Here is a 14,538-nt window from a genome sequence, read left to right as displayed (position 1 = left end):
TCCGCAGCCTGATTATTATCCTCTTTCTCGGTATCATTGATTTCAACTTCTTTCTCAGCGCCTTTCTGACCGGTTCTAGTCACCACTGCTTTACAATGCTCTTTAGGATTATCTTGAGTGTTGGCGGAGAATGTTGCATTTGACTGAGTAGCTGCAATTTGTTTAGCCAGTTGCCCTACTTGAGTTTCCAGATTTTTAATTGAAGCTTCCTGGTTCTTCTGATTTGTCATTGACATTTGCATGAATTGATTCATGGTCTCTTCTAACTTAGATTGTCCTCCTTGTTGTTGTGGCGGCGGTTGAGTGTACGGTTGAAAAGTTTGTTGCTGATACCCTTGATTGTTGGGTCTTTGTTGATACCCTTGGTTGTTATTCCTCGGAGGATAATTCTGTTGATATGGCGGAGGATTTGGATATTGATTTTGCCTTGGTCCTTGGTTGTTATTCATATAGTTCACTTCTTCTGCCAAGACTGGTGGGCAAAATCCAGTTTGATGATCTCCCTTGCACAATTCACACTTAGCAACCTGATAAGAATTTGAAACTCCATTTAGCTCTTTGATTTGTTGTGGAAGTTTGGACATTTGTTGTGTTAAAAGCTCCACTTGTGATGTTAGAAGCTTATTTTGGGCCAGCAGGGCATCACTGTTGTTCAATTCTAATACTCCGGGTTTCTTGTCTCTGACAGTTCGATCATGGTTACCCTGACGATCATTCAGAGCCATTCGCTCAATTATTTGAGTAGCTTCAGCAGGTGTCTTGGACATAAGTGAGCCACCAGCTGTGGCATCCAAGAGTGTTTTGTTGGTCGGGGTGAGACCATTACGGAACATGTGGATTTGGTCAACCTCTGCGAAACCGTGTCCTTTGCACTTTCTCAACATAGCTTTATACCTTTCCCATGCTTCATTCAATGATTCACTACTACCTTGAGAGAATACCGCTATTGCCGTTTTTGCTTCAAAAAATCTGTTTTGAGAATAAAACCGCTCCAAGAATTTTTCCTCTAAGGTATTCCAATCGGTCATCACTGTTTCAGGTTGATCCAAGTACCAATCTTTTGCCTTAGATAGAAAAGAGTGTGGGAACAACCTCTTGAATAATGCTTCCTCATCAGCTTGAGCGACACCCGTGGTACCCGCTAACTCATAGAATCGAGTAAGATGCGTGTATGGATCTTTGTGGTCCAATCCGGCGAAAGGACTCGCACATATCAACTGGATGATACCGGTCTTCAATTCTGAAGTCCGCCCGTTGGCGGCAGTTCTAGCGAACTGTGGGTTGAGTCTTGGACTATTTTCACATGGACCAGGAGCAGCCATGTTGACAACAGTTGGTTGTATAGTGACTACCTATTCTTCTTCCGCAAATAGTTCGTGAAAGAAAAGTCCTTCTTGCGATTCGTCAATTGTTTCAAGTTGTTGTTGTGACGATGTCGCAGTCGCGTTGTCTCTTGCTTTTGCTATGTTTGCTCTTCTTCGTGCTTTGCTATTTAACCTCCTAGCGGTCCTTTCGATCTCGGGGTCAAAAAGAAGTTGATCACTGGGAACTTTGCTGCGCATACACGAACTTCTGCAAAAACTAGTAAACAAGTGAAACAACCAAATCGAGAAAATAAAAATTAAAACTCAAAATAAGACTATTGCAATGCGTGCAATATTGACACCAATCCCCGGCAACGGCGCCAATTTGTTGAAAGTGTTTGTGGGTAAATATTTTCGGTAATATATCGTATCCACAGGGATTGGTTAATATCACTGCCGTTCTATAGTTAGTTATTTTTAGTGAGAAAAAGTAATTGGATTTGTTTTATGATTATAATACTATCAAATTTAAACAATAATTTAAATGCAAATAATGAACGTTTGTTAACGATTAAGGAAGTATGTTGAGCTTTAGGGTTCATCAACCTATTCCTATACAATTTATTAATTAATTCACAATTGAACAATCATTTGAATTACTATCTTCACTTATCCTCAAATATGATTCCATGTCTGCAAATCAAATTAGATAGACTTTTACCGGTATGAGATTCGATCTCTCCAAATATCAATATCGATAATAGTAATAAGGAACGATAATTATGAAAACTCAATCACAATTCCATCTCTGCAAATTGAGATTGAATCAATATAGTAACCTAGGGCAAAAGTTAGAATCTTTTCTTTCGATCAAAGACTCCACAATAATTTAATATAAAAGCAAGGTTTCTTATTGATAATAAATTCAAACAATTGTTCATAGGAAAGAATCAATGGTATTGTATATTCATTGGTTAATTACTACCTTAAACTCAACAAGAGGAATTTAGCTCTCCATAGACATGGAGAACACACAAGAATTAATAGAGGGATTCATCTTCATCAACGGAATGTCTTCAATTGGTAAAGATTTGGCCTTCGATTGTTGTTCTCGGCTTCAAACTCAGAATGCTCTCCTAATTTCGCTCACAAAAGATCTGTCTTTACTTTGAAATCTAGGGCTTCTATTTATAAGTTTTGGGCTTTTAACGCCGAGGCCGCGGCGCGGCAACGGATGTGCGCGGCGCGATCAAAAACAGAAACTTTGGCGCGGCGCTGTCTAGAGCTTCCGCGGCGCGCCCTTGTCAAACTTCATCTTTTTGCTTTGCCTTTGAGACGTCCAGCTTTCTTTCCTCTTCATGTTTTCCTAAAGCTCCATTTCAGCTCTAAACCTGCATCAATAATACCCACAAGTGATTCGATTTGCTTTACACATGAACTAAACCTTTTCAGTTCAATTCTCACTAAAAACCTATGGATCTATCACAATTTGCATTAGTTTAGAAAAGAAATTACTTATATTAACACATGAAATTACCATTAATTCACTCCTAACACCAAGATGGCGGGTTGGCGGGTGGCGGACTTACCCGCCTATTTTTATTTATATTTTTTAATAGATTAATATGTTTTTTTACCTTTTAATTAAACTTTTCACTTATTTTTTAACACAATTTTTTATAAAAGTAATTTTTTAACAAATTTACTCTAAAATATATTACATATATTTATAAATAAATGTATAAAATAAACCATCAAGAATTGCAATTACTAGAATTAACTAAAAAAAGAGTGAGTTTTGGAGGAGGAGCAGGTTTTGGCGAGCGGCGGGCTTTGGCGGGGCGGTATGGCGGGCGGCGGGTTTTGGCGGGGCGGGCTTTGGCGAGCGGCGAGCCTAAAATCCCAACCCAACCCGCTATTTTTTGGCGGGTGCGCAGGCGGTCTGGCGGGCCCCGGCCCGTTTTGCCACCCCTATCTTGGAGGATAATGACATTATTAATTCTCCATTTACCAGAAGAAAAAAACTACTCTGGAAGGGTCCAATAATCTAATTTAGATAATGACGCAATGTGTTAACCATAATCTTTGTAATAAATTTGTAAATAGTGTTACACAAGCTATGAACCTGAAATCTTTAAATTTTTTGGAGCAGTCTATCTTAAAAATTAATGTGATAAGAGTCTTAAAAAGAAAAGAATGCAAATTACTTCTTACAAAAGTATTTGTTATAAGATGGAAAACATCATGTCCAACTACTCTCTCTGTCTCACAATGAGTGACCCATTTGAAATAAAATGATGTCCCAAAAATGAATGATCTATTTCAATTTTCAATACACTTTTTTCAATCATACCCTCTAATTAATAAAAAATTTACAATTCCCAATACATGATAAGAGTACGGTAATAAAACAATATTCTCTCATTTTTATACACTTTTCTTAATCGGTATAAAATGGTGTGCCAGATCATTCATTGCGTGATGGAGGGAGTAAATCTCAAAACTGTTTAAAGAAAATATTTTAAAATCTATTAGTTTCTTTCAATTTTCTTTTGAGAAAATTTCTCTTATCTATTATTAATATATAAAAGCAAAAGTACCTGGAAATTACACTATAAGCCCTCTGATAAAATTACTAAAACTTTTCTTATTCCATGGGTAAAAAAGACTTTTAGCAAAATAACTCAATATTATTTATTTGACATTTATTACTGGTGATGTGGCACAACCCTAATTTTTGTTGATTTTTACATTATTTTAATTCTATAAATGTTCCAATAAACCCTGATTATATATTACACGTTAAATAATTATACAACATTAATGCTGGCGGTAGAATATGAGCAGTCGGTCAAATTTGGATGCATTCTCAAACCTTTCACGTTCCAAACCAAAGCGTCCTTTCCCAAGACCAAAATCATTCCCAAAAGCAAAATCATTGATTTTCTGTTGAGTAACTCTATTTTATTACACCCAACTATTTGTTGTATTTTATATTTTTTTAATTGCATAATAATTAATAAACCTAATCATTCCAAGCATTTATATAATACACAAAGTTGCATTTGGGAATGAAAAACACAAAGTTGCATTTGGGAATGAAAAAGCACAAAGTTGCATTTGGGAATGAAAAAGCCAGCCGAAATTCTTTGAACTTCACGCACACGATAATCCACACAATTTCTTATTTCAATACCATTATTGCAGATTTTCGTTTTCTATGCTTGGTATCTACCATAAAAATCCTAACAATTAAAACTTCTCATCTTGAAGCTATGCCAATGAAAATCACAATTTCTCATCTTCAAGCTTCAATTTCTCCATCTCAAGACAAAACCTTCGTATTGCTACTGTTGGCTAATGTCGTCTTTGTCTCCATCACCTCTGTCTCTAACTTCTGTTTCATACTGTGTACCTTCATCTCCATTTGATTCATCTTTGCTAATTAACTGATATCACTACTATTCTTGCAGTGTTTGAAGCTGAAACATGTCTCGATAACACTGAACGTATTCATTATTTGTGTTCGCAAGTTCCGATTGAGTTCACCGATTACTAAAAATCCAAGTAACTGCTTTTTGTTCTTCATCAGGTATGCATTTTGGAAACCCTATGTTTATAGACTTTATTGAAACTTCAATTTAGTTGAATCTGCATCTGAATTTGCAAATACTATTTACTTGAAATATGAACCTAAGGCGGAAGAGTGAATCGTGTCGGCGCGGCAGAAGTTGAATCAGCTTCTATTTATTTTCAATTCTTGGTCATCAATGAGCTTTTTTGATATATTTTTGTTATTCTTTGATGTATCTTTCTTCCTACCGTTCCTTCTCTCACTCTTATTTTTGTTCAATTTTTTATGTTTATTCCTCTAATTCTTGGTCTGCAATTTATTTTTTTGTTCACAGTTCTATTTGATTTTGTTTAACTTGGAGGCTATACAATGAGAAGTTACACGGTTAGACATATTGCATTAGATCTTCAATCCAACCTGCTATCAAATCGCTCTGGCTATTAGAGTTATTAGAGTGGAGGAGAAGACCTTGAAAAGGGTGGTATTAGAGTTATCCAGATTGATGAGGCTTCCTTGAGAGAGGTGCTTCCATTGAGGAAGTCAGAACATGCTCACTACTTGGACTGGGATATCCATTCCTTCAGGATCACCATTCCCCAATGTTGGTGTTCAGTATTCCACTCATGTATGTTTACCTTTCCAGTATTATATTCCCATTTTTCCACTGTCTATTTTCATACATTGTTATAATAAGCGTTCATGTTTACAGATCCACACTCACATGTACTACTCATACTTCAACGACATCATTCACTCCATCATTGATATGAATCACCATTGAGAACTCATATTCTTACGACAAGCTTTTGTCAATCTTCTGTGAAGGAGTTGTATATGGTGTTGGAATTGGACCTGGTATGTATGACATCCACTTTCTAAGAGTACCACATACTGTATAGATTGTTGACAGGATTAATATTAATAAGATGCTTTATGTGCTTGAGAAGAACATTTTGATCCAGGCTATTGTTCCAATGAAGTAGTGTGAGTATGGATAGCAATAGTTGTGAACTTATGTATAGATAGGACCAAAACTTAACTCACTTGAAAAGGTTTTTTTTATAGTTTGCAGTTATTGTGAGAAGATTAGGAAAACTGCTAATAAAATCAGTGGGAAGGAGAAGATTAGATAGATTGGAACCTGCAGTAGAAGTTCCATTGCTTTGATGTCACTGTTCGGGAACTTCGAAGACTTGAAGAAGGATTGCCCATTTATACTTATTGGCAGAAATAAACAGTTATCCATTACACTCTGAAGAAGGATTGCCCATTTATACTTATTGGCAGGCTATTGTTCCAATGAAGTAGTGTGAGTATGGATAGCAATAGTTGTGAACGTTGTATAGATAGGACCAAAACTTAACTCACTTGAAAAGATTTTTTTATTGTTTGCAGTTATTGTGAGAAGATTAGGAAAACTGCTAATAAAATCAGTGGGAAAGAGAAGATTAGATAGATTGGAACCTGCAGTAGAAGTTCCATTGCTTTGATGTCACTGTTCGGGAACTTCAATTGCTTCTATATTCTTCGCACAATTTATATTGCATATGTTGGACCTGTTTGTTTTGCATTATTGTTATTGGCTTTTCACCTTTGTAGGTGAGACTATACAACTTATTTGAGTTTGTTGTAGATTAAATATGGTTCAAAAGATGTGTGACGTTTAGAGACACACATAATCTATTTAAATTTAAATAAATAATAGTAGATTCTTTTTTAAATTGAATAATTAAAAGGTATAAAATGATTCAGTTTTTTGGAAAATTGATTTTTTTTTTAGGAAAATTAAAAGACATTAGGTGTGTCATTAAAGTTGCACATTCAAAAGATATAAAATGCTTTAATTTCCATTGATAGTAGATTTGATTCAATAAAAAAATTAATTATGTGATGAAACGTATCCGTTCCAAATAAATTAATCATATTTTTTTGATTTTATATTATAATTAATTATTATTTGTTAAATTAAAATAAGTTACTATCTTTTAATAATGATATACGGGTTTCTCTGTAAAGTTATTATATTTTAAAAATTATAATAATTTCAATAAGTAAAATTTAAATAGATAACAATTATTTAATAAATAGAACAAAATTTTAAAATTGAAACGTTCATGACATTATTAGCATTATTGTAATAAAATAATATAAAATAAATTATATTAAATTTAAATAAACAATAATTATCCAATAAATTATAATTCCAAAAATATGAACTGTTTTAATTTTGAAAATCGAAACGTTTAATCATTATTATGACACAAATCAGACTTTATGATATTTTATTATTATTATTGAATTTGAAATGTTCAATCACTTTATGTCTCTTGATTATATTGTAAAATAAATTAATATTAGGATGGTATGTCAACTCTTTATTGGTTGTTTTTGATTTTGTTATATATTATTGTTATTATTTGTATTATTATTTTTATTATATTTTGTATTGAAAGAAGCATCTACTATTAATACCTAACCATATATAAACCCTAAACTATAGCTTTTAAATGCCTATGTGGTTAACGTTATTTGATTGTCTTGGTTAACGTTATAAAATAGAAGATGTAAAGTGTAATAGTCAATTTTCTTGGTTAACGTTATAAAATAGAAGATGTAAAGTGTAATAGTCAATTTTCAATAAAATAAAGTGTAACTTTTTATTTAGATTATATACGTTATTTGATTGTCTTGGTTAACGTTATAAAATAGAAGATGTAAAGTGTAATAGTCAATTTTCAATAGAATAAAGTGTAATTTTTTATTTAGATTATATGTCACTCTCTATTTGTCAAAAAAAAATATTACCCTCTAAATTATATGTCACTCTCTATTTGTCAAAAAAAATATTACCCTCTATATGCCAATTTTACCTAGAAAACATAATTATCAGATTTTTTTTTTAATATTGTTATAATTATAGGAAGAAATAATTAAAAGTCAGTTTTTAATTACTAATGCCATAACTATATTGGACTATGGGTAATGATAGTACTTTAGATTAAACGTCACTCTCTATTTGTCAAAAAAAAAATATCAAAAAAAATATCACTCTCTAAATTATTTGTAATTTATTTGAAATATAGTCGTTTCAATGTTCAAATAAATATGAATATATTTTATGTATTTAATACAAAAAATTATACCTTTTAAATTGATTACAAAATCAATCATCATTATTATAAAATTAAATAATATTTATTGATTATTATTATTAATGTATATTAATGTATATCATCAAAATAATTCTAAGAAGTTACAAATAAAATAAATTTCATTTACGTGTTTTTTATCATCCTAACGTAACATATATATATATATATATATATATATATATATATATATATATATATATATATATATATATATATATATATATATATATATATATATATATATATATATATATATATATATATATATATATATTAAAATTATGTTTAAAATGTGTCAATAATTCATGAAGTTAAAGGCTAATGGAACAGACATACATGGGCAAATGACTATTTAATTATCATAGCTATTAAAACTCATGTTTTTAATTTTTCATGTAAAATCAATTTTTCGTTGCTCAATGCAATTAATTTGAAAGGTCAGATGAAAAGTTTCTTAATGCAGATACGACAACTCAAATTTTTTAGTTTTTCATTCAAAAGGTAGACTTTTTTAAATCTTAAATTCAATTAAATGATAATTATAATATTAAATGAAATTATTATTATTGAATTGAAAACTAAATAATTTCTCATAATTATTAATTTAAAATTTATTTATAATATAACTAATTTGTTTATACTACTATTTTGTTATTTTATTTAATTTTTTTATTAACATTAAAAGTTCTAACTTTAAATAAAATATATTTTGTAATCATTTAGATTATTAGAAAAGGTTAATAAAAACAAATCTAAATCAATAGAGATAAAATTTATAACTTTTTACTACAACTTATAACTTTTTTTATTCCAAAGTTAAATATTTAGTTTTCCATTATAAAAATATAAGAATAAAATTATTTTGTAATTATTTAGATCCTTATTTGAGATAAAATTTATTTTTAAATTATTTAGACTTTTAAAGAAAGGTTAATAAAACAAAATAAATTTAATTGAGATTTTGTAATTTTTGTAAACTTATGAAATAACTAAAACTTCTCAAAAAAATTCAAATTAACTTCATCATTTAATCGTGTTAAAAATATGTTAATGGGTAGTCATGAAAATTCAATGATAAATGGTAATCACAAAAAATAATGATAAATGATAAAAATTTATTAATATAGTCAATATTATAAATTGAACAAACTACGATCGTTTTTGCATTTTAAATTTGAGATTTTATATTTATTACACTATCCAATGAAGACTCCTTAATCTGACTATTTTAGATATATAAGAAAATATATATATTATTTACCATACATAGGTTTTAAATTTCTATTTTTTTTTTATAATTGTAATATTCAAGATCTAATTACTCTATTAACATATTCATATTTTTATTATTTATTTAATTTTTAAATATTTTAAGTATACATTAAACGTAGAAACTTTTAATATTTGACGGAAGATGTCATACATTTTAGGTTTGAAAAAAATGAGCTAATATCTCAAATAGATTTAATAAATTTTATTCTCTAACTATATTTAATTTCTTAATTACAAATATATTTTTTTAACTTATAAAATTATATATTTTTTATATTATAATAATATACGTAGAAACTCTTAAGCATTTAATTGGAGTTGTTATACATTTTACGTTCGGGAAAATGGGCTAATATCTCAAATAGGTTTAATGAATTTTTAGAATTAACTCATTTGGATTCAACTGGGGTTTCTTAACTCATCTGAATTGACGGGTAGATGTGAACGTATCTATGAGATACCAGTGACTGACGTTTCTTGACTCATCTGAATTGACGGGTAGATGTGAACACATCTATGAGATACCAGTGATTGAAGGATCATTTTAATGTCTATCTTTTAACTATTTCTTTTGTTACTGTTTTATATATATTGAAGTTATAAAATTAATTGACGGGTAGATGTGAATGTATCTATGAGATATCATTTATTGATTGAAATTACGTGAATATTTATGAACTGTTATATTATGTTTGATATTCCAAACACATGAATTAAATTTTGATAAATGATTATAATGTATAAATATATTAATGTTATCTAACTGAAAATATCATTGATATGTGTAATATGAATACATATGTTTATTGTTTATATTTAAAGAGCTAAAAAATTTGATGTATTATTAGCTCTTTCATTGGGAATAACATTGACTAAAATTTGTTTGCATTTTGGTTAAATATATATGGTTGATTTATATAGAAGAACTTTACAAGTGATATTTGGATACATGTAATGTGAAACCTCGACCTGACCCGTGCGATAGCACGGGTTTCCTACTAGTTTTTTTATAAAATAATTATGCTGTTTAAAGACTTGCACGACTTGTAAAAAAAAATACACAAATGTTAGGGTGTATTTGTTTCAAATTTAGAAATAAGATTCCATATATCAATAAAAAATGTGTATACTCATGTTTATTACAAGAATGAAAATAACTTCTCATATTCTCATGAAATCATTCTCATATGAAATCATTCTCATGTAAAAGGATGGGAATGAGATTCCCGTGAAATTTTAAAAAATTAATTAAAACTATAAATTTTTCTAAAAATATCAAAATGTTTGCGAAACAACTTTTCAAAATAAAATTTCTTATCTTTATTTTTCCGGGTAAATTACGAGGGTTTCAACTTCAATACGTTGTATCTCAATTTTAACATCAGTGCGTTCTTACCGGCACAGACTCAGTAGCCGTTCATGAATTCACCTCAGGTGAAGTCTCCGCATTTAAACGGCGCTCCGCCGTCGTTGTCAGTCCTCCTTGATGAACTCATTTCAGAAATTCTTTCGCGGCTTCCTGTCAAAACTCTCATGCAAATGAAATGTGTTTGTAAGTCATTGAAAACCCTAATCTCCGGTCCTGCTTTCGCCAAATTGCACCTTCAGCGATCGCCAAAAAATACCCATTTCTTACTGACACCAGAATGGTCTATGCCTGACGAGGATTCGGATTGCAGTGTCGTACCCTTTACCGTAACTGATTTGATAGAGAGTCCATTGCTCATCATTGACAACTATCGATTGAGGCGTATCACTAATTCCTATGATCCTCAGTCTCACTACCGATTGAGGAATATGGATTGCTGGAAGATAGTTGGTTCATGTAATGGATTGCTCTGCTTGCTCGGTGGTTTTTGGGCTACCAAGAATAAAATATTCTGGCTCCGTTTTTGGAACCCAGCCACGAGGACATTATCTGAAAAATTAGGTTATCTAACTGACTTTTGGAGATTGGCATTTGGTTATGATGTTTCAGCCAACTCGTATAAGGTGGTGGCATTCTCTCCAAACAAGGTGAAAGTTTTTAGTTTGAGTGACAATGTTTGGAAAAACATTGAGTGTTTTCCAACGGTTCCATTTGGCCTTCATCCTAGTAGTCCCGGCCGTTACCCATTTGTGAATAGTGGTGTTTATGTAAGTAGTACTATTAACTGGTTGGCTATTCGAAATAAGACTGAATATGATTGGAATGATATTACCATCGACCAATTTGTGATTGTCTCGCTCAATCTTGGCACGGAGACTTACCAGGAGTTGTTGCCACCTCGGGGTTTTGTTGAAGTACCACCTGTCGAGCCATCTGTAAATGTGTTGATGGACTGTCTTTGTTTTTCTCACCGTGCCAAGGGAACTCATTTTGTTATATGGAAGATGATGGAATTTGGAGTTCGAGAGTCTTGGACTCTATTCCTCAGCATTAGTTTTCAAAGTCTTCGAATTTATCATGGCATTGATGATTGGCTGGCATATGGTTCTCAATTGTTTCTATTTCCTTTGTATTTTTCTGACAGTAGCGACACACTGATTATTGCAAGCAATCAAGAAGGTGATGGTTTTTACAACCAACCGGCAATTCTCTATAATTGGAGATATAATATAGTAGAGGAAATTACTTCAAAGCACACCGAGATATTGTGGTTTTATACCAAGGATTATGTTGAAAGCTTGGTTTCGACCTGTCCAAAGTAAGTTTCTCTTCAATGATTTAATTGTTTGGTTTTTCTTTTTGTTGTAGTTTCATGTATGATGTTTTAAAATCTTAGCTAGTGCGGGTACTCTCTTTTCAGTGGCTTAGGATTTATGTTGTTTCTTTGTTTAAATATTATTACTATTAATATTATTATGACTAGAAGTTGATCCTCCCAAAAGGAAATTTAGTAACTCTTGAATGATTTTATTTGTTATGTCTTTTCAAACCATTTTATACAAAACTAAAGTACGAAGATGTCCTTAATTTGGGATAATGTTAAAAAGTGGTAGAGAAGAGAGTGTAATGTTAATGCCAGAAACATGTCAATGGGTTGGTGGTGACACATGTGACATATCTCTTGACTTGGACTGATTTATACTTATATGAGAAAAGAAAAACATTAGTTTCTCTTGAAACTTTTAATGTTTTTGGTTAATGCTAGAAACATATCGATGGGTTGGTGATGCATATGTGACATATCTCTTGACCTAGACTGATTTATGATCTATAGATCTATACATATATGAGAAAAGAAAAACATTAGTTTCTCTTCAAACTTATAATGTTTTTGTTTACTTCAAACCAAAAAGAAAAACATTAGTTTCTCTTCAAACTTATAATGTTTTTGCTTACTTCAAAACTTTGTTATAGATAATGAACGTATTTGTACTTGTATTCTGTATTGTATAAACGTTCAAACTAGCTGAAGGTATGTTTGTCAACTCACCTACTTGTATTCTGTATTTGTACAATGTTTTTTATACTATTCCTATTACAATATTTACATCTAGGTGATCTATATAGATATTAAGCATTAAAATGATTTTACAAATTATTACACACATGTATAAATTATTATATATGGTTTAGTTTTGTTTATACCAGTTCAAGTATATCCAATTTTTGGAAGCTAGGATTAATTTATTTTTGTACTGATGATGATATTGCAGTAGTACTGGCTTGTAATCAAGGTTGAAACTAATTTCTTTACTTTTTACTTTTTGTATTTTTATGTTTCAATCTCAAGGTTGAAACTAATTTCTTTACTTTTTATCTACATTTTGTATTTTGATGTTTCAGTCTCCTGTCTAATATGGTTCTTTTTTGAATCACAGGACCACACCATCAACTTCAAGCACATATGGCATTATTGATGGTTGATGGCTTGGTAGGAAGAAAGGAAAAAAGTATTATTGGAGCTCTATATTTTCTTTAGTTTTAGTGCTCATTTGGTATAAGATGTTTATGGCTCTATTGGTTCCTCTTTAGGACTACTTTGTAAACGTCGTAGAATTTACTGCAAAATATGTTGTTTTACAATTGTACTCCTATTTGTGTAAGAGAGCCACTGGGAAGAATTATTGTTGCATAAACATCCAACTACTTTACGATGATATCAACCTTGGTTTTGGCTAACACAAATATTATTATGTACATGTGATCCTCCCAGGCCCAGCGTTGAGACACATTTAGTTTTTGTTGCAGAAGAATGAACTCTAAAACTTGTCTGAGCACAATTGCAGTTATCTTCGGATTGCATAATAATCTGTCTAAAAGTACATTCTTAAAATATTTTTCTCATCATTTAAAATGACACTGTTTGGTATCATATTGGTGATGGTAATGTTGTTTATAATGACGAGTGTGTGAGTTGGCTCAACTTGAGGGAACCTAACTCGGTGGTTTATATATTCTTTGGGAATTTGTATAGTCTCGTTAGGGAGCATTATTTGGAGATAGAGAGTTGGATTGCGGTGTATGGTTCATTTGGATGATGCTTGAGGATGACGATGGGTTCTGTGTGGTTGTATAGGGTTTCAATTTCAAGAGAGGGATGTGTTTCACACAGGTTGATCTCGAAGCACCCTGCAGTTGGAGAATTCTTAATTCAATGGTTAAAATTAAGTTGCGGAGGGGATAGGCGCTGGAGTGACCATTATCTAATCTTCGAGAGATTTTGTCCACTTCATTGGCTTAAAACACAACTGGATTTAGGTGAAACCTATATCTAATGACTTTCTAGATTTGTTTGCTCTAGAATTTTCAAAAATGTCTTGAATTGAAATTTCCTTACCATTAACCATAACATCTCCAATCATTGGAATATCATATAAATAATAAGAAGGAACAAGAAATAGAAATTTAACAATATTTCTTGCATCTAATTCAGTTTTATAACATCTAATAAAAAGGAAAAATTTCGAACTTTTTGAATTCAAAAAGTTAACTCAACTTTTCACTTCTAAAATTCCTCGGAAAAAACATCCATATCACCTTCATTCCTTCCAAACAAATAGCACAAGTTTCACAATTTATGTATTGCCCATGTACTTGTTTTCACCCGTGTTTTAAAAATCGGATCGGACATTAAACCGGTGAGGGTATTGGGTCACTGATTTATTGGTCGAACCACTGCCTCACTGATCGAACCGCATGACTAAACTGGATTAAACCGGATAACTCGGTTGAATAGATCGGTCGTTATAACAAAATTATATAGGTATAAAATTTGTCAAACTGGATGATTCAGTCTCTACAAAATAT

General features: G+C 31.1%; 1 protein-coding gene and 1 long non-coding RNA gene across 5 annotated transcripts; both read left to right on the top strand.

The window, feature by feature from the left end:
• Positions 1 to 4,380: 4,380 nt before the first annotated feature.
• On the top strand, positions 4,381 to 6,402 carry LOC131609227 (uncharacterized). 4 transcript variants are annotated; one of them, XR_009286031.1, is made up of 5 exons: positions 4,381 to 4,666; positions 4,778 to 4,896; positions 5,213 to 5,503; positions 5,588 to 6,187; positions 6,274 to 6,402. It is a non-coding gene; the product is annotated as an uncharacterized LOC131609227 (long non-coding RNA). The 4 variants fall into 4 exon arrangements; XR_009286032.1 differs by having other exon boundaries at positions 4,381 to 4,896; positions 5,588 to 5,862; positions 5,951 to 6,187; XR_009286030.1 differs by having other exon boundaries at positions 4,383 to 4,896; positions 5,588 to 5,733; positions 5,944 to 6,187.
• Positions 6,403 to 10,639: 4,237 nt separating this feature from the next.
• LOC131611662 (F-box/kelch-repeat protein At3g23880-like) lies at positions 10,640 to 13,501 on the top strand. Its single transcript, XM_058883585.1, has 2 exons — positions 10,640 to 11,989; positions 13,110 to 13,501. The coding sequence occupies exons 1-2, from the start codon at positions 10,722 to 10,724 to the stop codon at positions 13,153 to 13,155; spliced, it is 1,314 nt and encodes a 437-aa protein (XP_058739568.1). The 5' UTR covers positions 10,640 to 10,721; the 3' UTR covers positions 13,156 to 13,501.
• The last annotated feature ends 1,037 nt before the right edge of the window (positions 13,502 to 14,538 follow it).

This window comes from Vicia villosa, linkage group LG6 (genome assembly GCF_029867415.1).
Source record: "Vicia villosa cultivar HV-30 ecotype Madison, WI linkage group LG6, Vvil1.0, whole genome shotgun sequence".
Taxonomy (NCBI): domain Eukaryota; kingdom Viridiplantae; phylum Streptophyta; class Magnoliopsida; order Fabales; family Fabaceae; genus Vicia; species Vicia villosa.
This window is presented reverse-complemented; position numbering and strand designations above follow the sequence as displayed.